The sequence below is a fragment of the Rattus norvegicus genome, chromosome 6 (assembly GCF_036323735.1).
Source record: "Rattus norvegicus strain BN/NHsdMcwi chromosome 6, GRCr8, whole genome shotgun sequence".
Classification (NCBI taxonomy): domain Eukaryota; kingdom Metazoa; phylum Chordata; class Mammalia; order Rodentia; family Muridae; genus Rattus; species Rattus norvegicus.
This window is the reverse complement of record NC_086024.1, coordinates 59,119,506-59,147,172: the sequence shown is the minus strand read 5'-3', so window position 1 is coordinate 59,147,172 and position 27,667 is coordinate 59,119,506. Positions and strand designations below refer to the sequence as shown.

General features: G+C 38.1%; 1 protein-coding gene across 2 annotated transcripts in view; it reads right to left on the bottom strand.

Annotated features, from left to right (window-relative positions):
- Positions 1 to 22,863: 22,863 nt before the first annotated feature.
- Positions 22,864 to 27,667, bottom strand: part of Crppa (CDP-L-ribitol pyrophosphorylase A) — a 276,760-nt gene continuing 271,956 nt past the window's right edge. For both annotated transcript variants that reach the window (XM_039112670.1, NM_001008386.1), the window contains 1 exon segment: positions 22,864 to 24,162. In XM_039112670.1, the coding sequence (XP_038968598.1) occupies positions 24,058 to 24,162 (105 nt within the window). In that variant the 3' untranslated portion in view covers positions 22,864 to 24,057.

Genomic DNA, 27,667 nt, shown 5'->3' with positions numbered 1-27,667 from the left:
GAGCTTTTTCTACCTTGCCTCTTTGCTCCCAGAATGAGGACTCTGAGACTTTACATATGAAGAAATGCCTAGGCCATAAGCTTTGTCTCACTCCTGACTACCTTGTAACTTATACAATGCACCTATTCTAGTCTTTGTCACATGACTGGCTACCTCTCCTGTTTTATGTGTCTAACTTCCTTAGGGTTCAGGGCAAATCCACAGCTCTTGACTTTTTCCCAGAATTCATTCTCTCTCTTTATTTCTCTCTCTCTCTCTCTCTCTCTCTCTCTCTCTCTCTCTCTCTCTCTCAAGCGTCCCACCTTCTATTTCTGCCTCATCTCATAGGCCACCAGCTTTTTATTGGCAAGTGCTGCTTCCACACAGAACATAAGAGATTCTCTCTACGCTATAGCCTCTAATGTCTTCCAACATGTATGATGGTGGATACTTGTTGCATAAGGATGCTTTCAATCTATAGGCTGCTTTCAGAAAATGATTGCCATAGCAACTGCATGCACATGTGCACTGCAGCACACACACTACTCTGGGTTAGGAGTATAGAAGAGTATGTAATTTAAGATTAAAGCTTAGGTTGTAAAAGCAGATTTCGAGGAGGGGGAATCCAAGTTATAGTGAGATTAGTTACATTATTCTTCTAAAGGGAGGTTAAATTTAAATATGCTTAGTATACAGTAAGACAACAGGCTAAGTATAGAGTCTTAAATGATCTCAAGGCATATCATTAATTTAGCCAGAAAGTCTAGAAAAAAAGTCATTCTCTCTAAGGTCAAGAGATATTTTCCTGAAAGTGCCCACTATGTCTGTCACTGAAGATGAGACTGGAGGTGAACGGTTGGGTTCAACTCCATTTACTAATTGTCACTTAGACTCTATGGCAAATTGATTTCCTTTTTAGATTATTACCCCAGAAGGGAGTGTTCTGGGAGGGGGAGGCATCAAGAAATGTGATCAGATCAAATCAGAGTGAAACAGGCCTTGTGAGTATGGCAGCTTGTATACCTTGAGAGAGAGAGAGAGCACCATCCACTTAAGATGAAAGAGATCAAGAAAACACGTAAGATAAATACTTGTCAAAGACCAACTCACATGAGTTTTCATGGGGTTGGTGGCTAACCTTGCAGAAACACAAAGAGGTATAATCTCAGGGAACTATAAGACCTTTTATGAAGTAGTTATATCTGCCTTGGGCCTCCCTATAAGCAAGACTTGCTTTGGGAAGTTGTAACACAGCTGGCCACTGTGAGGAACAGAGATGAGAGCACTGAAGTGTTGGGACAGAGATGGTAAGTTTCCTGTTAATTATATAATTTAGGCATGCATTTGCTGCTTATATAGCTAAAAGCAATACAGTCACATGAAGTAATATAAGGCAAATTTCTCCAAATCGTGTCTGTGACTATAACCTGTGAGTTACACAAACGTGTGACATCAGGCCTACTCCATTAGACTGTCTAGTAATATATCTCATAACTAACAAATTTGCCAAAATCCCAGCTAATTTTCTGCACAGATATTTACAGCACCAGAAACTCTAAAACTGTCCTCCCAAGAGTAAAAAGAGTAGGGTTCTAGTGAAACTTCAAGCAACCTGTGTGAAATCAGGCCTCTCAAAATTCCCTAGAGATTCTGTGTACAGAAAAATTCTGCATGTCTTATCTACATTTCCCTCTGAATCCAATCTGGAAATTTGATTTGTTTTTGGTTTTGTTTTTGTTTTTTCTTTTTCTTTTTCTTTTTTTCGGAGCTGGGGACCGAACCCAGGGCCTTGCGCTTGAGCTAAATCCCCAACCCATGTTTTTTTTTTTTTTTTTTAATGAAGCCATTATTATATATTTGGCAAACAGTTAGGGGCAGTACTGAAAATTATTTATCCTTATATTCTAGAACTGCTTTAATTTTAGGGAAATAAGCCTAAAAAGTTGAGAGTAGAATGAGATTCTCTGATGAAAAGCCATAGATCTGAGCCTTCTTTTGTTAAAGGCCAAGAGTGAGTCAAGAAACCAGAAAGGGAAATGATTCTTTTGGTAGTTTATTTCCACACTGTTTCTACAGTTCAATGCATTGTACTTAGTGAGATAAATGCCAGATTGAATGGAGATGTGTTGGTTATATTTCAGAAAATATTATTATTTTTACAATTATTCCATAAATTGAGAAATCCTTCAACCGACTTTGTTGTCATATTTGCACTTTAAAATGGCAAGGATTGTAGCTAAGAGAGAGAAAATGGTGCACACAACTAATTAGCACTAAAGAGATTGGTATTGTTTGTTCACAGGATGATCATGGAAAGAAAACAAACACTTGTTTTCTACATATAATGGTTGTTATAACTATAATTGGTTTAAATACCCTCTTTAGAATGTCACAACTTACTGATGTACATAGCTGAGGCCGTTAAACCTGAGTGAACTTACAGTTAGTATTCCTGGACTTTATATGGCATGTTCTGAGGACTGGTTTCTTGGGAAGACAAGACACATGAATGGCCCAGAGGGCTCCCCTGACTTCTACACTTCCTGAAGTAATGTAGCTCTGTCACCTGCCCACACTTACCTGATCTTCTGTATCTTCTTTAGTGATTCCACAGAGGAAATAGAAGAGCTAATGGAACTACTTAAAAGCCATTATTGTGTGTGCAGATCAACAGAGCAGTTCAGTGTACTTATTTATCTGAAACTATGTTCATATGCCCTTAACTCAACTTGTTTATGATTACTCCATATTTTGATGTGTGAGCTCTCACAGTTAACTCTTAGTTCCCCCATGGCAGAGCAACGACATTTCCTTCACAACCTTTTTCACTTAGTTATCTCAAAACCTATCTTTCAGACCAAGGTAGTCTTCAACCTTTACCACTACTGACCAACTTTTCTAAGCACACTAGGGAAACCCTGGACAAAAATCACCTATGCTGTTTTAGAAGTATGATCACAAGTCTAATTTTTAATTTACACAATACACACTAAGACTATGGAAATCACAGGAACAAAGACAGCCCATGATTGATACCTTGAAACTATTATTAGCTCTTTATACCATATGTCCTACTGCAGTCCTTCCAAACTATAGCTATAAAATACATTGTTCTCTATTTATTTTGAAGGTTCTATAAATTAAACCCAAAGCTTTGGGTCTGCTAGGCCAGTGCTCTCATACTGAGCTACACCGTCTAGAGTCCCACCAGAAGACCAAGCTTCACAACTGTTACACATGTGCCAAGGGCCTACGTCTGTCTCTTTCAGTTTGTTCTTCTCTCTCTTCATGCTCTCTGTTTGGTGTTTAGTCTCTGTGGGCTGCAATGGCCCCAGGTCTACAACGGGATATGCCAAGTGGGGTTGATATTCGTGGGAGGCATCTTGTTTCTGTGGAGATAGGGAGGATGGGGAGATAGTGGGAAGGAGAATTGAGAGGAAGGAACTGGGAGGAGAGGAGGGAAGGGAAGATGTAATCATGATATAAAGTAAATTAAAAAACAGTAGTAATTCAACATTTGTAAACAACTAATAGCAAAAACAATATGTAAAGGAGAGGAAAGAGTAGATTAAAACAACTTGAGAAAAAAATAAAGAAGTGACTATTAGGATTTTAGCTTCAACTCTTCAACCAACCAACGTCATGTATTTGCCAGAGTGCCTCCTAGATCTAGATCTCAGCTCTTGTTGTAAAATAAGCTGAATATGATGATGTCTAAAACAGCTAAACTGATCTCAGCATAAAGAGAAATAATTCAGATTCAATGTTTTCCTGTCTTGAGGGGATTGTTTCAAGGGGACAGAGTCTTGATATTGATGTATCTGCAAGCATCATGGCAGCAAAGAAACATCACTGAAGAGTAACTCAGGTCAACACTGCTGTAACAGGGCTGGGGCAAGAACTTCTAGAGTCAGACCTTGTGCCCTATTTTTTTAGACATTTAGGCACAGTAAAACTTTGAGGGCTGGAGAGATGGCTCAGTGGTTAAGAGCACTGACTGCTCTTCCAGAGGTCCTGAGTTCAATTCCAGCACTCACATGGTGGCTCACAACCATCTGAAATGGGATCTGATGCCCTCTTCTGGTGTGTCTAAAGTCAGCTACAGTGTACTTATATGTAATAAATAAATAAATCTTTAAAAAAACTTTGAGGAAAAAGTCTACAGGTGACAATTATCACAACAAAGCTTCAATGATGGCTACATCAGAACTTTCCAGCAATGTAGCAAAACACCTATGGCCTTTACAATAAGAATGAGTTCTATTGACTGACAATGTTCAGGATAAGAGCCTAGAGAAGGAGTTGTAATAAGCATTTGAATATATTCTTTGATGGAAGATGTAGAGTGCACGAGGCCTCTTTCCAAAGTATGGCTCTATACACGGAGAGACAGAACTCACGATTAGGGCCTAACCAATATTGGTGATTTGGGGGAATTTCGGTTGAGATTGGCTCTATAGAATAGCGAAAAGATCACCAGATTGTCAGACAGCATCGACTCCAGCATTCTAGTCAAAAAGGCAATCTATTCTTCCACTGAAGAAAATAGGTCTTCAAAACAGTTCTGGTTCCTCCCATGTTTTTTTCTAAGCTGTGTCTCCTACACCTTCAGCGTCTCCCCAAATCAGTGCTAGAAAAGCTTGTTCCAATTGAGAAACACCTGTTCCACCTCACTTGTTTTGCACACATCATCTTCTCCTGGAGTTTGAGGTGCTTCTTCCGTGCTGTTGATAGATACAGATCCATCTTACTGAATTTCCTTCTGCTACTAAACTGTGACGTTCTTAAGCATCTCAATGGAGCTATAACATAATGAATGGAATTAACTTCAGGTTTCATGCACTGAAGACTAAAGGCAGGATGAAGCATCGGGGACTACTAAAGTCTATGATAAATTGGTGGGCCTGACTGTTAGCTATGTTTCAATTGCTGTGAAGAGACAACACGACTAAGGAAACTTACAGCAGAGTTTATTGGTGCTTAAGCTTCAAAGAGTGAGTCAATGATCGTCATGGCAAGGACCATAGCAGCAGGCAGCCATGGCAACACTGGAGGAGTAGCTGAGAGCTTACGTCTACCAATAAGAGGTAGAGAGAGTTGGCTTGGAATGGTGTGGGCTTTTGAGACCTGAAAGCCCATCCCAATGACACACTCAAACAAGTCCACACTTTATAATTCTTCACAAATAGTTCTATCAAGTGGGGACAATATATAATATATTATATATTATATATATTCAAACATATAAGCCTTTGAGGACCAGTTATTCATATTCTAAAATGAAGCCATTATTTCTCAGGTTGAAGTTGTACATATCAAAAGGAAAACAACCTTCATTCCTAGATGAATTTGTAAATTTCTGGCCTTTACACACATCCTCAAAAATGGGCATACACACACAAACACACACACAAACACACACACACACACACACACACACACACACACACATGAACATACACAAATCTGTACACAAAATTTTTATATAAAATTGAAGTAAGAGAAAAGAACCTCTTTGTGATATTCACAGTAAAATTATTCTGGTGATAAATTGTTAAACCACTTATAATAATCAAATGCTGAATGTAATTTAAAAGCCAACGAAGCAGGTCACAAGCTCACTTTACATGTGCATGACAAAGGAGCGTCTGTGTGAGCCATGTACAAATGTGTGGACATGGTAGGCATATACACATTTACTTTCCCTGCTGAACAGACCTCATTGCTACTGCTCCAGGCCAAACCCAGAAGCAATTTCTTCCACCAGATGGAGCTTTCTTTCCATTAAAACATGAGACATAGAAAATGAATTTGAAGAGTTTGAATATTTAATACATCTTAGAAAGAAATCTAAAGAAACAAGGTTCACATTAACAGACTACTTAAAAAAAAACCAAAGTATTATAATATAAGTAAAATGGTAATGTAAGATTTCTTGATGAGAGCCCTCACAAATCGTTAAGACAACTGACTCCATTTGATTCTTTCCCTTTTCTTTATATAATAATATTGTCAAGTGTAGGGAATAAAGAAAACCCTGAGTGAAGGAATTTCTATGTTAACATGGCCATGTCAAGGACCCCATCACCTCAGGGTCAGAGGGATGGCAAAGCCTTCTTCAAGGAACTGATTATTAATATCCCAATGTACTCAGAAAATGTATACCACAGTCACCTTCCCCTTAGATATTTATTGCCTGAAGACTACTTCCCTAAAGAGATAGATCCTACTAAATTTATCTGTTTCCCCCTTGACCCAGGTATATATCATCAACCCTATGTCCTTGTTTATCTACATGTGATAACCCTGCCTCTCTGTTCAACTGTATATAATACACATGCTAAGCTTCCGGGGTGCTGTAATTTATCCACCTGAGAGCCAGACCTCCAAACCCAACTTTCTTCCTGTCTATCTGTATATCTGTCTGTCTTTTCTTCATACTCTCACAGCCCCAGTCAAGTCCATGCTTGAAAGCCATGCATGGATATGGCCATCAAATCATGTACATTTAAGTGTCAGCATTTTCATAAACATGTGGAGACCTTTCTATACACTAAGTAACTAGAGACATAAGATTAAAGTCTATGTTTTCGTCACTGGGGTAGTCCAGAAATCTGCCCTAGAAGAAGCAATACTTTTTACCACACACTTCCCTTAGCATGTGAAATGGTGTTCTTAGAACAGCATAAGAAGTAAAAATAACACCCCTTCCACCTGGTTCTTTCTGCTAGGACAGACTGATAGCTTGCCTGCTCCATGGAAGACCCCATATCCTGATGCATACCAGAAGATCCACTGCACTTGGAGTATTTACTACCACACACTAAGGTTGTACACAGGAAACTGGGAAACAAACACCACAGTCTGAAGACCGCTCAGGGGCTTTGTGGCATACAGGACAACTGACCCAAAAGACTGAAAGCCCTGGAGTTCTGCTGCACACAGGGAAATAGAAACCATAGTCCATACCCCACACACACCCCCCCCTCCCCTGGGGAACAGCTTCACACAGGACAACAGCTTGACTGCTCCTCTAAAGACGCAACAATCTAAAGGCCTTCCAGGAGATCTACTGCAGGCAGAGCAACAGATTAGAAGCTTCTCGCCACGCCCCCCCGGAAGACTCTCCATTGGAAGGCCCCACAAGAGGTCTACTACAGCCAGGATCGCAGGCCTATCAGGAAAAATGAATCAACCCAGAGACAAAAGAGGCAGACTCCAGACAGAGTCACCCAGACTAGCAAACACCAGGGATAATCAGATGGTGAGAGGCAAGCACAAGACCATAAGAAACAGAAGCTAATATATATATGGGCATCATAAGAACCCAGTTCTCCCACCACAGCAATCCCTGAATACATCAACTCACCTGACAATCAAGAAGCTGACCCAAACTCTTATCTCATGAGGATAATAGGGTCCTTTAAGGAGGATATAAATAACTAACTGAAAGACATACTGGAAAACATAGGTAAACAGGTAGAAGCTCTTAAAGAGGAAACAAATCCCTTAAAGAAATACAGGAAAACACAATCAAACACGTGAAGGAATTGCATAAAGCAATCCAAGACCTAAAAGTGGAAGGAGAAACAATAAAGAAAACACAAAAGGAGGCAAAACAGGAAATGGAAAACCTAGAAACGATGTCAGGAACTACAGATGTAAGTATTGCCAACAGAATACAAGAGATAGAAGAGAGAATCTCAGGTGTAGAAGATACCATAGAAGAGATTGACAGGACTGTCAAAGACAATTCAAAACATAAAAACTCCTAACCTAAAACATACAGAAAATTCTGGACACAATGAAAGGACCAAATCTAAGAATAATTGAAATAGAAGAGAACAAAGATTCCCAACTCAAAGGACCCAAAAATGTTAACAAAATCTTAGAAGAAAATTTCCCCAACCTAAAGAAAAAGATGGCCATAAAGGTACAAGAAGTCTATAGAATACCAAACAAATGGGACCAAAAAAGAAGATCCTCTCATCACATAATAATCAAAACACTAAATGCACAGAACAAAGAAAGAATATTAAAAGTTGCAAGGGAAAAGGGCCAAGTAACATACAAAGGCAGACTTATCAGAATTATACCAGACTTCTCAACAAAGACTATGAAAGCTAGAAGAGCATGGTCAGAGGTCACACAGACTCTAAGATAACACAAACGCCAGGCCAGGTTATTATAACCATCAAAACTATCAATCAACATAGATGGAGAAATCAAAAATATTTTAGGACAAAACAAAATTAAAATGGGATCTATCTACCAATCCAGCTTTACAGAGGATCCTAGAAAGAAAACTACAACACAAGCAAGGTACCTACACCAAAGAAAAGATATTAAGCGTCTCACAACAAAACGAAAAGGGGAGAACCGCAAGAACATAAAGCCACCTACAAAAACAAATATAATGGGAAGTAACAGTTATCTGTCTTTAATATCTCTCAGAATTAATGACTCATCTATAAAAAGACATAAGCTAATAGATTGGATATGCAAACAAGATCCAGCATTTTGCTGCATACAAGAAACCCACCTTAATAACAAAGACAGACTCTATCTCAGAGTAAAAGGATGAAAACGTTCTTCTAAGCAAATGGTCCCAAGAAACAAGCTGGATTTGCCACCATAATATCCAATAAAATAGACTTTCAACCAAAAGTTATCAAGCATGATGAGGAAAGACACTTCATATTCATCAAATGGAAAATCCATCAAAAGAAAGCCTCAATTCTGAACATCTATGCCTCAAATACAAGGGCACCCACATTCATAAAAGTAACTTTAGGGAAGCTCAAAACACACATTGAACCATACAAAATAATAGTGGGAGACTTCAACACTGCACTCTCACCAATGGTCAGGTCATTGAAATAGAAACTAAACAGAGACACAGTGAAACTAATTAATAGAAGTTATGAACCAACTGGATTTAACAGATAGCTACAAAACATTTCACTCTAAAACAATACGCCTTCTTCTCAGCACCTCATGGTACCTTCTCCAAAATTGACTATATAAGTGGCTACATAACAACCCTCAACCAATACAAGAAGATTGAAAAAATCTCATGCATCATATCAGACCACCATGGCCTAGGGCTGGTTTTCAATAAAGTAAAAACAACAGGAAGCCCACATACACGGGAGAACTGAACAACTCTCTACTCAATGATAACCTGGTCAGGGAAGAAAGAAATTAAAGACTTCCTGGAATTTAATGAAAATCTTGACAAATCATACCAAACTTATGGGACACAATGCTAAGAGGAAAATTCATACCACTAAGTGCCCTGGTAAAGAAAGGAGAAATCCTACACTAACAATTTAACAGAATATCTGGGAGCTATAGAACAAAAAGAAGCAAACTCACACAAAAGGAGTAAACAGCAGGAAATAGTCAAATGTAGGGCTGAAATTAATCAAATAGAAATATAGAGAACAATACAAAGAATCAACAAAACCAAAAGCTGGTTCTTTGAAAGAATCAACAAGATAGATAAACCTCTAGCCAAACTAACTAAAGAGCCCAACGGCAGTAAAATCAGAAATGAAAAGGGAGACATAACAACAGAAACAGAGAAATTTAAAAAAATCATCAGATCCTACTATAAAAGCCTATACTCAACAAAACTGGACTATCTAAATGAAATGGATGCTTTTCTAGACAGATACTAAAGTTAAATTAAGAGCAGGTAAATTATCTAAATAGGCTGACGTCCCATAAGGAAATAGAAGAAACCATTAAGAACCTCCCAACCGAAAAAAGCCCAGAGCCAGACACCAATATCCCTCAAACTATTCCATAAAATAGAATCAGAAGAAACACTAATTCATTCTATGAAGCCACAATTACTCTGATACCTAAACCATTCAAGAACCTAACCAAAAAAGAGAACTACAGATCAATCTCACTTATGAGTATCAATGCAAAAATACTCAATAAAATTCTTGCAAACTGAATCCAAGAAGACATCAAAACCATCATTCACGATGATTAAGTAGGCTTCCTCCCAGGGATGCAAGGTTGGTTCGATATAGGAATATAATTAACATAATCCACTACATAAACAACCTCAAAGAAAAAAATCACATAATCATCTCCGTAGATACAGAAAAGGCATTTGACAAAAAATAATACTTCTTCACGTTAAAAGTATTAGAGATATCAGAAATTAAGGCCCAGACCTAAACATAATACAAACAATTTACTGCAAACCAACAGCCAATATCAAATTAAATGGAGAGATACTTAAAGCAATTCCACTAAAGTAGGGAAGATAAGGATGCCCACTCTCCCCATATCTATTCAATATAGTACTCGAAGTGCTAGCTAGAACAATAAGACAACAAAAAGAGATCAAGGGGATACAAATTGGCAAAGAAGAAATAAAGGTATCACTATTTGCCGATGATATGATAGTATACATAAGCGACCCCAAAAATTCTACCAGAAAACTTCTCCAGCTGATAAACAACTTCAGTAAAGTGGCCGGATATAAAATTAACTCAAACAAATCAGTAGCTGTTTTTTTTATACAAACAATAAGCAGGCTGAGAAAGAAATTAGGGAAACAACTCCCTTCAGAACAGCCATATATAATATGAAATATCTTAGGTAACTCTAACCAAACCAGTGAAAGATCTGTGTGACAATAACTTCAAGTCTCTCAAGAAAGAAATCAAAGAAGATCTCAGAAAATGCAGAGGTCTCCCATGCTCATGGATTGGCAGAATAAACATAGTTAAAATGGTCATCCTACCAAAGACAATCTACAGATTCAATACAATCCCCATCAAAATCCCGACACAATTCTTTAAAGACATGGGAAAAGCAATTCTCAAATTCACCTGGAAAAACAAACAAACAAAAAACAAACAAACAAACAAACAAAAACCAGAATAGTGAAAACAATTCTCAAGAATAAAAGAACAGCTAGGGGGAATCGCCATCCCTGACCTCAAGCTCTACTACAGAGCAATCATGATTAAAAACTGCTGGTATTGGTATAGAGTTGATCATGGAATAGAATTGAAGACCCAGAAATAAAACCACACCCTTATGCACACTTGATCTTTGACAAAGTGATCAAAGCCAAAAATATACAATGGAATGAAGAAAGGATCTCCAAATGATGCTGGTCTCACTGGCTGTGTGTATGTAGAAAAATAAAAGTAAAACCATATTTGTCATCTTGCACAAAGCTCAAATCCAAGTGGATCAAGGACCTCAACATAAAACCAGATACACTCAATCTAATAGAGAGAATGTGGGAAAGAGCCTTGAACTCACTGTCCCAGCCGGGGTACATGGGGCATCCTAAACAGAACTCTAATGGCTCAAACTCTAAGATCAATATTTGATAAATGGGACCTAATGAAACTGGAAAGCGTCTGCAAGACAAAGGACATAGTCAATATGACAAATCAGCAACTTACAGACTGGGGAAAAAATCTTCACTGACCTTATATCCAATAGAGGGATGATATCCAAAATATATAAAGAACTCAAGAAGCTAACCACCAAAAACCCAAACAACCCAATCAAAAAATGGGGTATAGAACTAAACAGAGACTTTACAACAGAGGAATCTCAAATGGCTGAGAAGCACATAAAGAAATGTTCAAAGCCCTTAGTAATCAGAAAAATGCAAATCAAAATGACCCTTTAAAACCTATGGTGACAATACCTGTTTGACAAAGATGTGGAGAAAGAGGAACACTCCTCCATTGCTGGTGGGATTGAAAACTGGTACAACCATTCTGGAAATCAATTTGGAGGATTCTCAGAAAATTGAAAATCGATCTACCTGAAGACCCGGCAATACCATTCTTGGGCAATTACCTAAAAGATCCCTACCATGCCACAGGGGCATGTGTTTCACTATGTTCATAGCAGCCTTATAACAACCCAGATGTCCCATAACAAAAGAATGGATACAGAAAAGGTGGTCCATTTACACAATGGAAACTACTCAGCCATTCAGAAGGAGGACATCCTGACTTTTGCAGGTAAATGGATAGAACCTCCTGAATGAGGTAACTCAGACCCAAAAGGACATGCATGGTAAGTACTCATTAATAAGTGGACATTAACCAAAAAAAAAGTACAGACTACCCAAGGTCCAGTCCACACAACTCAAAAAGGTCAACAAGCTGAAGGGCCCAAGAGAGGACACCTCAGTCTCAGTCCCACATGGGAGGGAGAAGAAAGTAACCACCAGGGGGAGGGAGGGAGAGACCTGGAAGGGGAAGGGGAGAGTAGGGGGAGAGAGGAACATGATCTGGTACTGAGTGGCAGAAAAGGACTGAAACCTTGTGGTCCAGCAGAAAGAATGGAAATGGGCTACCTCGGGAGGAAGAGGTTGGAAGGACCCTCCAGAATGTACCAGACACCTGGGAGGTGAGAGACTCTCAGGACTCAAAGAGTACTAGATGAATGTCCCACAGTGGAGAGAAGGAACTTGTAGAGCCCACCTCCAGCAGAAAGACAGGGCATCAAGTGGGGGATAGAGTTGCTATCCCATAGCCAAAACTCTGACCCATAATTCTTCCTGTCTGAAAGAAATGCAGGGAAGGAAATGGAGAAGAGCCTGAGGAAAAGAAGGTCCAGTGACAGGCCCAAAGTGGGATCCAGACCAAGGGGAGGCCCCAAGGCCTGACACTATTACTGAAGCTATGGGGCATTCACAAAAAGGACCTATCATGACTGCCCTCCGAAAGACCCAACAAGCAGCTGAAAGAGTCATATGCAGATATGTGCACCCAACCAATGAACAGAAGCTGCTGACCTCTGTGGTTGAATTAGGGGAAAGCTGGGAGAAACTGAGGAGGAGGGTGACCCTGTAGGAGGATCAACAGTCTCAATTAACCTGGACCCCCAACATCTCTCAGACACTGGATTTGCATACACCAGCTGAAATGAGGACCCCAACACATATATAGCAGAGGACTGTGGGGTCTGGGTTCAGTCAGAGAAGATGCTCCCAACCCCCAAGAGACTGGAGGCCTCAGGGTGTTTAGAGGTCTGGTGGAGTGGGTGTGGTGGGAACATTCTTGTGGAGACAGGGAGCTGGGAAGATGTATGGGATTTTGGACACTTAGAGGGTGGACCAGGAGGGGAATAAAATCTGGAATGTAAATAATGATGATGATGATGATGATGATGATGATGATGATGATGATGATGATGATGAAATAAAATAAAATAAATGTAACCTATTAATGCCAGGTTGACCCTCTATATAATATACAAAAATATGTAATCTTTATTAGATTAAATGAAACATAGTACAGATAGCATTGTCTACAGGAGTGCCAACTGAATGAACAAGTTACTCTAACTGTGCTTGGAGAAGCCAATCACATAGTCAGCAATTGCTACCAATTCAGCATGTTATGTGATAATGCAATGCTTACTATATGGCAAAACAGAGAAAGGCCCTATAGAGCAGACAGGTACAAGCCACCAAATACCATTAGTATTTGTACTTAAAAGTATGGGAAAAGATACAAATCAGGTAGCCTCACTTTGTATGTAAACTGTTTATTTGAGCAATAAAAATGACAAAAGGTCAGGGAAGCTATTGTGGCAGTCAAAGAGGGTTAGTGTGGTGGCCTAGGAAGGAAGGCTAGTCATTGAATAAAGATAAGACAGGGGGTGTATTCCCAGAATACTCTTAAACTACATCAATAGTCAATGAATAGAGGGCATTGAAAGGGGTATTGTGTGATTCCACTGGTGTTATGTCATAGATAGCCCATGGGCTTAGTAGCTGATGGAAGCCCCATTTGAAAGCCAGCAGTGACCAATTAGCAATGTAACTTGATAAATGGAAGCTACTGGGTCCTTTTTAAAAATTATGCATTATTTTTACTTGTGGAATGTATGTGTTTGTGTGTGACATGTATGCAGGTTCTTATGGAGGCCAGAAGATGATGCTGGATCCCTGAAGCTGGAGATAAATGTCATTGAGAGTCTCCTGCGGTGGATGCTGGGATTCAAACCTTGGTCCTCTGGAGGAACAGAAAATGCTCTTAACTAGTGAGCCATCTCATCACCCTCGGACTAGAGAGCTTTACTATAAATATACTCCATAAACAGTAAGTCATCTTCATCATTAGGTGGCATAGCTGTGACTAATGACTGTCACCTTACCTAGTCCATTGAAGAATAAAAATGAAAACAAAATTCACACTAAAGTATTACTAAGTTGATCCTAAATATATATCCTCAGATATATTGTTATTGTTCCTGAACATCAGGTTTAGACACTGATTAATGGAACACAGTATAGAAAGGACATACAAACACAGGCTGTGTGTTCCTGCCATGTTACTCTCTAGTTGTGTGAGCTCAGTGTCCTGGTTTGGCCTCTGCATGCCTCAGTCATGTATGTGCTGAGTAAGTGCTCAGGAAATTATTACAAAAAAAAAACAGATTGTCTCCAAGGTATTCTTACCATATAGAGGGCACTGAAACTTTTATGAAAAAAAAGAAGACAATCTTTATGTATTTTACCTGCATGTTTGTGTCTATATAAAGTGTAATCTTGGGGTTGGGGATTTAGTTCAGTGGTAGAGCGCTTGCCTAGCAAGCGCAAGGCCCTGGGTTCGGTCCCCAGCTCCGAAAAAAAGAAAAGAAAAAAAAATAAAGTGTAATCTTAAATTTACTTAAGCATTATAAACTTTTTAATCCCAGTTAGATATTTTAAAAATATATGCTGAGAATTTTACAAGTTGATTGTGACTAACCCTTAAAAAATCTAGTCCTTGGAAAAATTATTATTAACTATACTTTTTTTTCCTCTTGAAATTGTGGGACACAGCCTTTTTTGTTTTTCTTTTTTAGGATGGACATGGTTGCATCAGGCATTCTGGAGTCTCTGGAGCTTACTATCCTAAGAAGTCAAGTCCTTGTACAGGCATGTGACTGAGGATGGGCATTGCATGCTTTATGGCTCAAGAGTAGTTGGGAACAAATATTTTAGGATCACAAGTGTTCTGGTGATGAGCTATGTAGTCAGGCCTAGTAATAAGACAGGCTGGCTCCTTGATAGAATTCAGATTAGTAGTGTAGAAGACTAGGCCTAAGAACTGCCTGAGTCCAGGCAAGCCCAGGCATGCAGTTACTAGAAAGAAAAGAAAAGAAAAGAAGAGGAGAGGAGAGGAGAGGAGAGGAGAGAAGAGAAGAGAAGAGAAGAGAAAAGAAAAGAAAAGAAGAGAAGAGAAGAGAAAAGAAAAGAAAAGAAAAGAAGAAAACAAACAAAGCAGGCTTCTGGGAGCTCTTCAAAAACTAGAAGCTACACAGTCATCCAACCTGAAGCAGGGACGCTGGGTCAGCAAGTTTCCAGACTTCCTTATTAATGGAATGTCCTTAAAGATGGAGTAAGATAGAGGTCAACTACCCCAAAATCCTGTGATGTGTTTTAAGTCTAGCCTGTATGATGGCCTCTCCATTTTTCTGAAAACAAAACTGGATCTCCTTGTAGGATGGATAGATCTGATTAAGATAGAATGTGGCGAGGGACTACACAGGGGTTTTCTCATGAAAAACAAAGGCAATAATTTGGTAGTTTATTATAACTTATTATGGAAGTGCATGTGCTGAAGGACTTAGCGACCATGTGTCAAAGTGCTGGAAAGGATACCATGAATGGTGTTAATTTCCTGAAACAGCAATGTTAATTTACATTATAGTAATTTAATTTGAAAATAATAAAAATGGAAGTGCAATTTCATTTTAGATCATAGGAGAGTTAGGATGCATATATTAAAAAATTAAGTAATTATCTTTTTAAAAGTGTCCAATTGGCAGTGTCAATGACATTGCTAATTATGAATGCATAATTAAAATGAAACATAGCATTTATTGTGTGCATGAATTAAATATACTTAATATATTCCACTGTGAGAAACAGCCCAATTTCTTCTTATTCTTGTCCTGTGTGTCAATCATACACTCACATTTCAGTTACTTTGGTTCCTTTCAAACACATTTCCTTGTGATAATTACAGACTTTGCTCTCTGATTCTGTAAACCTACACTCTCTACAGATGCACAGAGGAAGTAAGGAAGCTACTGTAGTATAAGGGGAAACTTCTGGATTGTGTTTCTTTACATAAAGGCTTAGTTTTAAGTTTTATCACTTGGTCAAAAGTAATTTAAAAAAGCCTACATAGAAAAAATATCACATTGCTTTGTCTCTCCCAACATGCCTTTCAACTTATATGCTGAGAACTATAATTTCAAGACAAGTGGGAGTCTAAATAGAGTGACACATCCATTCTTTCAAATAGTCCTTTACTGAATTCACTGCTATATAAGTCACAAAAAGATAATTATTAATTAGTTTTTATAATGAAAATTACACATACATTTTAGTAGATTGAGATGATTAGCTATAGCTTCAGAAATAATTTTTGCCTGATATGAAATTGAAAGGAAAATTTACTTAGCAAAACACAGAAGTTTTGGAATGAATGGTGACCTATATAACTGCATAATTAGCCCAAATCTTTTAATATTCATTAAGATTCCCAACCATAGCCATAATCCACTAGTCTTTAGCTTTCTCTGGCAATAATAACATGCATGTTCAGTCTGCCTTAAGTTGCTTGTTTATGGCAGTACCTATGGATATTTCCACTGAGATCCTCAAAGTTTATTTTGTTTACATAATTTGGCTCCTTTCCAGACTTATGTGAACAGTAACCAATCCAAAACACAAACAGGCGGAAATGTCTTTGAATAGAATTCTTTTACCATAGAGTCATGCATACTTCCATTCAGTAAAGCCAACAACTGAATTCCTGAAGTAGGCAGTTCAAGAATAGTTTTTTTTTACTCTTTTTTAACTCAGGTGGGATTAAAGAAAATGAATTTCTATTCAAACAGGAAAAGAAAGGGGAACCACAAGCTTCACAGGGGTCTTAAAAACACACACAGGATGGGGGTTATTCAAACTATTGAATGTTAGTAACACAGATGAATAACAAAAACCTAAAAAGGAATTTATTATCCACTTAGACTAAAATACTTAAGTGCAACCAATTAAGGAGCTGATGTAAACACTGGGTAAGGAGAAAAACATGATTGTACCAATAAGACAACCAGTTTTAAGAGCCCATTTTTATTATATGCTGAGAAAGGAAAAAAAGTGTAACAAATAGGTCTGAAGAACTGAGCTCTAGAAACCTCTCTCAGTCAACCTACCAGACACATTGACAGCCCAACAATCAGACTGTGATGGTTCTGTACAGAACAGTAGAGATACAAGACTGGTCCTATGAAGAGTCCTGAGTCAGGTTTCACACTTGGGTCAAACCATCACTAAGATTGCCTTTTGGATGATTCTGCCTCTAAGCTCAACTAGTTTCACAAAATGGAAAATAAAAGACTGCATCTAGATAAAATGTATGATTATGTAGATAAATCCAATTTTAAAACCCCAATTAAAGAACAGATCTTCCTATCTGTGGTGCAATTTGCTAAAACCTATCTATGTATGGTTTCTAGCATCCAGGATGATCATAGGACTGCACCTCTGCATCCACCTTTTCACTCTTGTCATGTCTCAAGGTTGATCCAGAAGGACTTAACAGATTACTAAGGTTAAAATGGAGGAGAAAACTGCATTAGATAAGCCAGGCCTTGTCAATGCTGCTAAGTAGAGCCAGATGTTTTAACAACTGTTCAAATTATTTGGTAGCATCCTCATTAGGAAGAAAATTAATTTACACAATTCATTTGAGCTAAGCAGACATTTATAAAATTCAAAGAATCCAACGTTTCCCATGGGAAGAGAAAAACAATCTGGTTCCAATCTGCGCCTGCTCTCCATACAGCTTCCCATCTACCGCAGTAATTTCCCAGGAGAGCTAACATTGAGGAGTACATATAATTCAGAGTTGCTCACAGCAAAGGGAAGGCAGTCCACTCTCTCAATCCCGAGCTATTTTCTATACTTGCTTCTTCATCTAGAAAATGTTTTTGTTATTAATGAAAAGGAATCATATCTTTGAGAGTTTTAAGTAATATTAAAGAGTGTATTTTATAATATTATATCCCATTGTTGTTAGAAAAACATGCTCTAAGATCAATTAAATAAATTTCTTCATCATTTCTCCCACTTTCTTTTTGGTGATTTTGAATGAGTCACTTAAAATGTGCCTTGGTTTTCTTATTCTGTAAATGTCAATATTTCATGTACCTAGCACATACAATTATTATTAAGAATTCTACCATGAAATATGAAGTATATATAAAGCATTAAGATCATTTCTTCAAACAGAATAATCTTTCAATAAGCGTTAGCTATTTTTTTGTTTTCACTATCCATAATTTTAACTCAATATTGTTTCATATCCAAGAAGGCTTTATCTGTTTTGTAAAACTCTAGTCAGGTCCACTTATGCTCTTACAAAACTATTGACTATGAAGCTATACTTAGAATTTCTCAGCACTTTGCAATAATTGCTCTAACCAAAGATGATCCTATGGGCATTCTATGTGAGCAAACAGGTGTCTTCCAGAAAATTTCTAGACTTACACAGGCAAAATACATCACCTATTGCTTCAGATTACCCCCACCCCCTGCTTTGGTCACTAATTGTCATATAATAAAAGACCCCAAACACAATATTAGCAAAATCATTGAGTATTTATTTAGTTCAATGTCTATAGAAGTCAAATGAACAAATGAAGTTCTGTTGACATTTGCTGGACTTTTTATCAACAGAGAATGAGTTAGAAGTCAGCTGACTCAAGCTTCTGTCATCTTTCTGGGTCAAAAGGCTAGATTGGTTCTGGACATCTCCCACGAAGAAAACTAACTAACTCTCTCTCTCTCTCTCTCTCTCTCTCTCTCTCTCTCTCTCTCTCTCGACTCTGTATGTGAATGCATTCATGCACATTTATGCATATGTTGAGTATAGGTCAATATCAGATACTTTGCCAAATCTTGCTTCACCACACTCTGTTGGGACAAAATATCTTCTCATTGAACTTGGAGCTGAACAATTTGATATGAAGAGAAAAGTCTGCCTGTCTTCTCCACAGTGCTTCGATTACAGATGACACTGCTGCTGCACTTGGGGCTATGTGGATCCTGGAGATTGAACTCAGGTGCTAAGGTTTACACAGGGAGCATGTTATCAACAGAGGTGTACTCTTGGCCAATCCTTGCCCCTCCCCCCTTCTCAAGGGATTCCAGTGGAACATGGTCACTGTAAACTCATGTTATTGGTCAAAGCAAGTAATATGACTCTCAATGTAAGAGAGAAACACATGCTCTTCTAATGGAAGTGAAAATTATTTCTGAACAAGAATATAACAACATAAATATAAAGTGACTAAAATATTCTTTTTCCACTGTGCTCAGGAATAGCTTTATATCCTTGGAAGCCACTGAAACTGCAAACTGAAACCTCCCAAGAATGAGAAGGAATAATGGAAGCAAGACTTATGATTGCACAATTTTACAGTGTCCTGGGAGTAAAAAGAGACCTAGAATTCAGATCTGGTCTTCCTAAATACAGACTATTGCACTGTCATATTTTGCAAATATTTTATTCACTTGTTAGTGTACTTGTACTAATAGATTTCAAACTATCAACAATATACTTAGCTAGCAATGTTGATGCCTATATGAATTTTTAAAAAGAATATAGAATAGAGTCTATTTCTTTTACTTTTCATTTTAAAAAATGAGAACACATTTTTCAGTTTGAAATTAACCTGTATAAAAAATACAAACTACATAAAACTAAACACTATCCATGTAACCACTACTGGTCTACTGCGTTTAAGCTATCTTAATTGTGAATTAATCAAAATTTACATTTACGGTTTATTTTTAAGTTGAACATTGAAAATAAGTTCAGTCCTTTTTCTAAATAGTTTTCTTGATGTTTTGATTAACTGTGAAATTTAGGTATTTTAATAGGATATTTTGTTATTTAACTTTCATACAGTAATTACCATTATTAAAATATGCTGGAATGAAATCTACAGTGATGACAAATTAGCATTGAAAATGAACTTTCCTATTAAACTAGTGCAGTGGCTGAGATGACTACACGGGCCTTTAAAAAATTAAAGATCTGAGTCTTTTCTGCAGATGGTGAAGAGGAGGAAGCCTTGATAAGTTAAGTCTTGATTGTCTCTGTGCTCTTGGAATGAGCATCCTAGAATCAGATCTCTGGGAAAATGGCACCCAGCATAGCCACAGAAGAATAGCAAAACCTCCCTCTTGTCCATGTGTGGATGTTGACAGTGTGTGCAGATAATATCCACCATGGTTTTCTCACACCTTATGGTTAACATCCTGAAGACTGCTCCCCTACTGTGGTGGTTTGAATAGGATTAGACCCTATAGGGCTCATATATTTGAATATTTCTCTAGGGAGTGACATTATTAGGAGGTGTTCTGTCAGGATACATGGGGCCTTGTTGGAGGAAGTGTGTCACTGGGGGTGGGCTTTAGGGCTTCAAATACTCAAGCCAGGAACTAACTCTCTCTCTCTCTCTCTTTCCCCCCCCTCTCTCTCTTTTCCTTCTGCCAGCTGATCTCGATATAGAACTGTTGACTCCTCCTCTAGAATCTTGTCTTCCTACGTGACACCTTACTTCCCACCATGATGGAAATGGACTAAACCTGTCAACCTGTATGATTAGCTAAACCTGTTTCAGCTGAATATAACCCTGCCTCCTGGTTTATCTGAATATAACCCTGCCTCCTTGCTCAGCTGAATAAAATAACTCTGCTTCTCTGTTCACCTCTATCTAGTAAGCATTCTACGTTTCTAGGGCTCCGAGGCGTCTCAATCCGAGATGCCAGACCATCAATCCCAGTCTTTTGGTGTGTCCCAGTGTCTTTGTGTGTAGGTCTTGCCTTGATTCCTCATTGCTACAATCAGTTCCATCCCTGAGGCTGTGAGGGACGTAGCAATAAGTCACCTCTTAAATGAAGCATCTTATTGTAAAATGTACCCTACAACGCTTTACCAATTTAAGCCATTGCCCCCACTGTTCAGCTTTTATTGTATTTTTAAAATAAATCACTTAAATCTTTTCTAACTTAGTAGTTTTGAATTTTGAAGTAGAAATATTTGCAAAACTTTTCTACATCTAGAAGTGATGTCACCATAATCACTAATTTTAAAGGATTTTGGAATATAAAGTCAGAATTAACAGGTTATTCAAGTAATCATATTTACAAAAATGGTAATAAAAATATAAAGTTTCTTTCTCCATGGTCCTTTAACAAACAATTTAAAATAGAATACTTTTCCCTTTTCTTTTGGTCACTGAGTCTCTCCATTCCCTTCACCCTGCTAAGGCTGGATATTGGTGGGAATTTCTTTGAGCCAGAGCCAGAAATGTGCTCAGCCCCTGCCTTCCTTGTGTCTCTCCATTCTTCAGAGCTCAATCCCAGATCCTCTCTCGCTCCAGCCTCTCCTGTAGATATCCTTGCCAGGAGCTGCTGGTACAATAAGGCTATGAGGTGAAACTGATTCCAGTCTTCCTAAGGAAGCCCTGTCTCTTCTTACAGTGCAGCCCAGCCACCTTGGGCAAATTCATTAAGATCTCCAAGTCTTAATTTCTTCATGTAAACAGTGCTGGATGAAGTATTCCTTCTACATCTTCAATGTATGAATTACTAATGTATACCTTGGGCGAATGTCTGTCCTCTCTAATAAAAATCTATGCTGATTTACCCAGCACTCTAGAGAGTAATTTTTTTTCATCTTTATTAAATTGAGTATTTCTTATTTACATTTCGATTGTTATTCCCCTTCCCGGTTTCAACATCCCCCTAACCCTTCGCCTCCCCTTCTCTATGGGTGTTTCCCTCCCCTCCCTCCCCCCAACAATCACGTTCACTCGGGTTCAGTCTTGGCAGGACCAAGGGCTTCCCCTCCACTGGTGCTCCTACTAGGCTATTAATTGCTACCTATGAGGTTGGAGCCCAGGGTCAGTCCCTGGAAGCTCTGGTTGGTTGACATTGTTGTTCATATGGGGTGTCAAGCCCCTTCAAGCTCTTTCAGTCCTTTCTCTGATTCCTTCAATGGGGGTCCCGTTCTCAGTTCAGTGGTTTGCTGCTGGCATTCACCTATGTATTTGCTGTATTCTGGGTGTGTCTCTCAGTAGAGATCTACATCCAGTTCCTGTCAGCCTGCACTTCTTTGCTTCATCCATCTTATCTAGTTTGGTGGCTGTATATGTATGGGCCACATGTGGGGCAGGCTCTAAATGGGTGGTTCCTTCTGCCTCTGTTCTAAACTTTGCCTCCCTATTCCCTCCCAAGGGTATTCTTGTTACCCTTTTAAAGAAGGAGTGAAGCATTCACATTTTGGTCATCCTTCTTGAGATTCATGTGTTCTGTGCATCTAGGGTAATTCAAGCATGTGCAGATGTGCTAATTCGTGGCATGTTATGAGCCACTCATACTCTCATTAAGCCGTGCTAAGAATTTCGTTGTGCTCTGTGAGCACTTTCAAAGGCCTCAGACTTTAGCAGGCATTCACAGGCAGAGTATAGACTCCTCTGAGGGCCCTTCCACACACAGCTAGCCACATTAACAGTGACAGGGACATTCTAGCCAAATTTCACATATTTCTCACATATTTTCACCTTTGTGAATTTGAGTTAACTGATTTACAATTTTAATGCAGGCAGAAAGGGGATGAGCTGACTAATTTATAACTGATTTATAATCAATAAACCCATTACATTTAGGAAGAACTGCAGTAATTAACTCTTGCCTATTACATTCTACCCCCTTTTATTTAAAGTTAAAATATAAACTCTAATACAATATTAGTATTTGAAATCTCCTCTACCATTCAAATGTAACACATTAAGTTTGATTGTATATTGAAATTCAAAAATATAGAGGAAATTTATTTAACATGTTGCAGGAGACATTTCAGAAAGTAGACATATTTATTGACAATCCTGAGTAAACACATTTCATGCAGCTTTTATAATTTCTTTATCCAGTGTAAGTTCTAGAATGTAATGATTTAACATACTTTAATAAAAAATTTATGTTGCAACAAAAGGCATTTTCACAACCATATGTATATATAATTATTAAGTGCAACATAAAAGACAATATAATGTATAGGCAATAGAGATTGTAAAGAATGAATCTTGATTTAGCAAGGCCACCATTCCTACATCAACATTAGCTAACTCCACTTCACTGGCCCCCCTGCTTTTCAGAAGATCATAGGCACGGACAGACCGAAGCAACTCAACCTTCATGAAGCTCTCCAGACATTTCTGAAACTAACCTAGAAGAAGTAGAGACTCTTTAAAATAATGTCAGCACGACATCTCATAAACCAAAGAAAAGATACAATTTAAACTAGTAAAAGAGTGAATCTCAGTCTCTTTAGAAATCTCTAAAGATCAAGAACATAAAAGACAAAGGGGAAGGAAACTGGAGACATCCCCTTTCTGACTTCTGCCCAATATTTACCAGCATGTTTTTCTTTTTCTTCTGTGATGTTGCTCTATCCACACTAGACAAGAGCTTGCCCACTAAGCCAACTTCCCAGCTTCCCTACTCTTTATAAGGTGCAGTGAATTCCAAAACAAGTCAAAAGATGCATTCTCACATAGGAAGACGATGATTTTGGAATTGGGTATAATTCTGAAGCCTATTCATTAGCTCCACTATAATGTGAATAATATGTTAATTAGCATAAACTTACCATAACCACCAAGCTGTCTAAACTCTTGCCCTTGAAGGAATGGCTAACCCTATCATGTCAATTGGACTTGCTGCAGTAGTGAACATATTCTTTACATGAAAGCAATATTTTCCATTTATTTATCCTTTTCTAGTTGGAGCCAATTGTATTTGATACATAAGTTCATGAACACACACATTAACCAATTGTCACAACCTAAGCGTCACATCCAATAAGTGGCAAGATAAGAAAACAATGAAAATATTGTATGCACAAGGAAGAGACATTGAGGTGGCGAGGCAGTCAAGTGGGGTGGGGGGCCTTAGGGAAGGATCTTTGGAAGCTTATAGATGATTTTTGTCTGTGTTCTTCATGCCACCAGGAGCTGCCCGACGAGTGCAGAATTTCTTTCCTTAACCAAGGCAGCTATGATGGCTGCACTTTGTACTAAACTCTCTTGTAGCTTCTGCTCATCCTGAAAATGAGACAAAACAATAATATACACATTAAAAGCAGAACAGAAGAATTTCAAAAATAACTGATTAACACACATAAAAACAACGGAAGAGGACAAAACATTGATAAAAACAGAGAACGGAAATTTGCAACATATCCTTTATACTAAAAAATATTCTACAGTGGTAAAATACAACACTGTAATTAGGATTTATTTCAGCTGGTTGGCCTGAAACAGGCAGAGCTGAAGCCAGCAGTGGTGACCCTGAAGACAAATAAGAACAGTGCATCAGATGAAGCACATGGAGAGAAGGTCAATGTTATAGTTTAATATCATATGGTGTCGTTACCATTCTGTTTTCCTTGTCAATTGGAACTCCCTTCCTCTCACCACGAAGAAATGCTATGGACCACTTAGGAAACCATACAAGGGCATCCTCCGAAGTAAAGTTATCTCGGAATATTTACTTCAGGAAGGAGGAAAAAGTAAAATAAGTCAGCTCTATCCCTGGACAGTCAGCTTTATTCAATGAGTCCAAATACATGTAACACTGGATTCCAGTCATATTGTAATCGTAGGCCACACAAACAGCACAGACCCAGACTGCAGTGTCAGCACAAAATTCTAAGATGTTTGATAGTGAAGGTGAGGGAACAGAATGAGAGAAATGAGACAAGTGTGCAGAGTAGACAAGGATGATTTTTGATAATCAAATGGGATGACTGCTCTTACAGACAGGTACCTGTGCTCTAAGCCAGGTCATAAGCATCAGTGCAAAGCCAAATTCCCATACTAAAAAGCAAAGGACAATGACACAAATCGAATTCATCATCAGTTTATTTCTTCTCTATAGCTGCAGCAACACTGATTCTAGGCCTACTGAGATGGCCCAGGAGTTAAGAGAACACACTGCGACCCACACCAGGAAGCCATAAACTCCTGCAGCTCCATCTCAGGGGAGCTGCTGTCCTCTTCTGATCTCTATGGGCACTGTACACACACATCCCACAGAGATATACACCTATACATGCACTTAAACGATGAAGTAAATACATTTTAAATGCATACCGATGTTTGCGTATATATGCATCAACTTCTTAAAGAACAGACTCAGTGAACTCAAGAAGTAACAACTTGCTACTCAATACTGTCAGAGGCTCTAAGATACGCAAAAGCACATATTCCCCTCCACAGTCCGTGCCAGAGCTGTTATTTGTTTTGTTACCCTGTTCCCTGAATAGCAACATAAGGTTGTTTTTTTGTTTACTTCAAATTCTATTCTCTGTCAAAACAATAAAAAATCTAACCTGTATTTGACAATATAATGCTCACTCATTTTTCTTGGTTATACATATAGCATGGCAAAGGTAGAAACAAAGCTGAAAAGGGAAACAAATGGGCTTCACTGACAACACTGGGGGATGGACAGTAACTGGTAAGAAGACCATTTGAGGATGATAGATGCGATGGTTATTCCTGGTTGTCAGTTTGACTACATCTGAAATTAACCAAAACACATATGCCTGGCTATACCTGTGAGAGACTGTTCTTCCCTTAATGAGATCATTTGAAATGGGAGGACCCACTTCTAATTCAGACCTTTGCACAAACACACCCTGAGTGCCTCGATCTTTTGAGGTGGGAAGATCTACCTTTAGTCTGAGCCACATCTTCTGCTAACAGTGTATATAATGGACATGGAAAAAGACTTGCTCTCTCTTTGCCTCCTTGCTCTCATTCTTGCTAGCAAGTTCATTCCTTCACTAGTATTAAAGTCAACTTCTTCAGGATTGCAACAGAAACTGAAGGCAAGCTAATACGTCCAATCTCATGGATTCTTGGATCATCCTTTGGCAGACAGCCATTTTTAGATTAGGGGAAACAGAGCCTGTAAGCCATTCTAATAAATTCCCTTTATGTATATATGTTTATGGTTAAATCTTAATACATATATATTTATATAATATATATATATATAATTTTGTAAGTTCTGTCTCTCTGGAGAACCTTGCTATACAACAGATTTATGGTATTTCTTCTTTGTGCATGACTGTCATCTAAAAGATTTAATCCCAAACTTATTTAGGTTTCTCATAAGCAAAACAAATTACATTAGATTTATTTTCAAGATGGTTTACATTTAAGTTAAATGTGCATCATATAAAAATCAACAATCTAGAATTTTCTTGGAAGTTTCAGAGAATATTTATGTCTATACATATCTTTAGTATTCTTAAAAAGAAAACTTTATGTTTGGAAACTTTACTTTTTTAAAAAAGTCTGCCAAAAGAAGATTAGTAATTCATCAATTTTAGTTTACTATTGACATATGGAAATATAATATTAAGCAATATATTGTAGGACTCAAGCTAAAAGTAAGCAAGTTAGGACTTTATTTTATTTGGTGCATAACAACTGCTCAACAACATACACAAAGCTTAACTGAAGGAGTTTGGGTGTTAGGAGTAACTCCAAAGGAATCACATGAAGTGACTATTCTTAAAGCTCTGTATCCTTCAAATGCAATACTGAGGATCAGAATTTACCATGAGTTTTACCTACAAAACTTTGTTCATGTATCTTTATAACACCTATAATTTCTATGTGAAGTTATACCATACTTGTATAAAAGCTGTGCACATACACACACATGCAAATACTCACACAGACACATATGCATAAAGTTTTAATCACCATTATCTTTTTCTCATCCAAATTATGTATTTTTGAAATTTAAATATTTTAAATAAAATTATATCATTTCTTCCCTCACTGTAATCCCTCATAAAGCCTCCACAACTCCCTCTCAAATAAACACACACACACACACACACACACACACACATTTATGCACATAAATATATAAATACGACCTGTTGAGTCTCTTTAGTGTTACTGTATGTATATGATCTCAGGACTAGCCACTTGTTTGGGAATAGTCAATTAGGGAGAACCAAGAAAGACTAATTCTCCCTTCTTTGCTGTCCTTACTTGCCTTCTGTTGTTTGTCTAGGATTTGGGGGTCCCCATGTGATTTCTCCTTTCTACATTGGGTGGTGCCATGGTCCAGGTCTTAAGTAGGCAGGCATAGTGTTGAAGTGACATGGGTGAAGTATCATGGGTAGCCTGCCTATCATTTCCAGAAGATACACTATCACAGCAGACTGCATGTTCCTTTGGCTCTTAACTATTTCTGCCCGCTCTTCACTGATGTCCCCGAGTCTTAGGTGGAGGGATTGTTTGGTAGATGTATCTCTTGAGATCCAACACCCCACAATCAGTTGTTTTTCCATTTTGACCAGCTGTGGCTTTCTGTAATGGTCTATTTTTGCTGCAAAGAGGACTGTCTTTGGTGATTGGTGTTATCCATATCTATTTGTGGGCATAGAAATGAGTATTTAGAATACAGTTACAAATTACACTGCTTTAGTATAGTGGCAGTAGTAAGTTCTTCTCTTAGAGCCATAATATCAATAATCATGGATAATTCCTAATTTTGTTACCAGGTATGATTTCAGGGGTG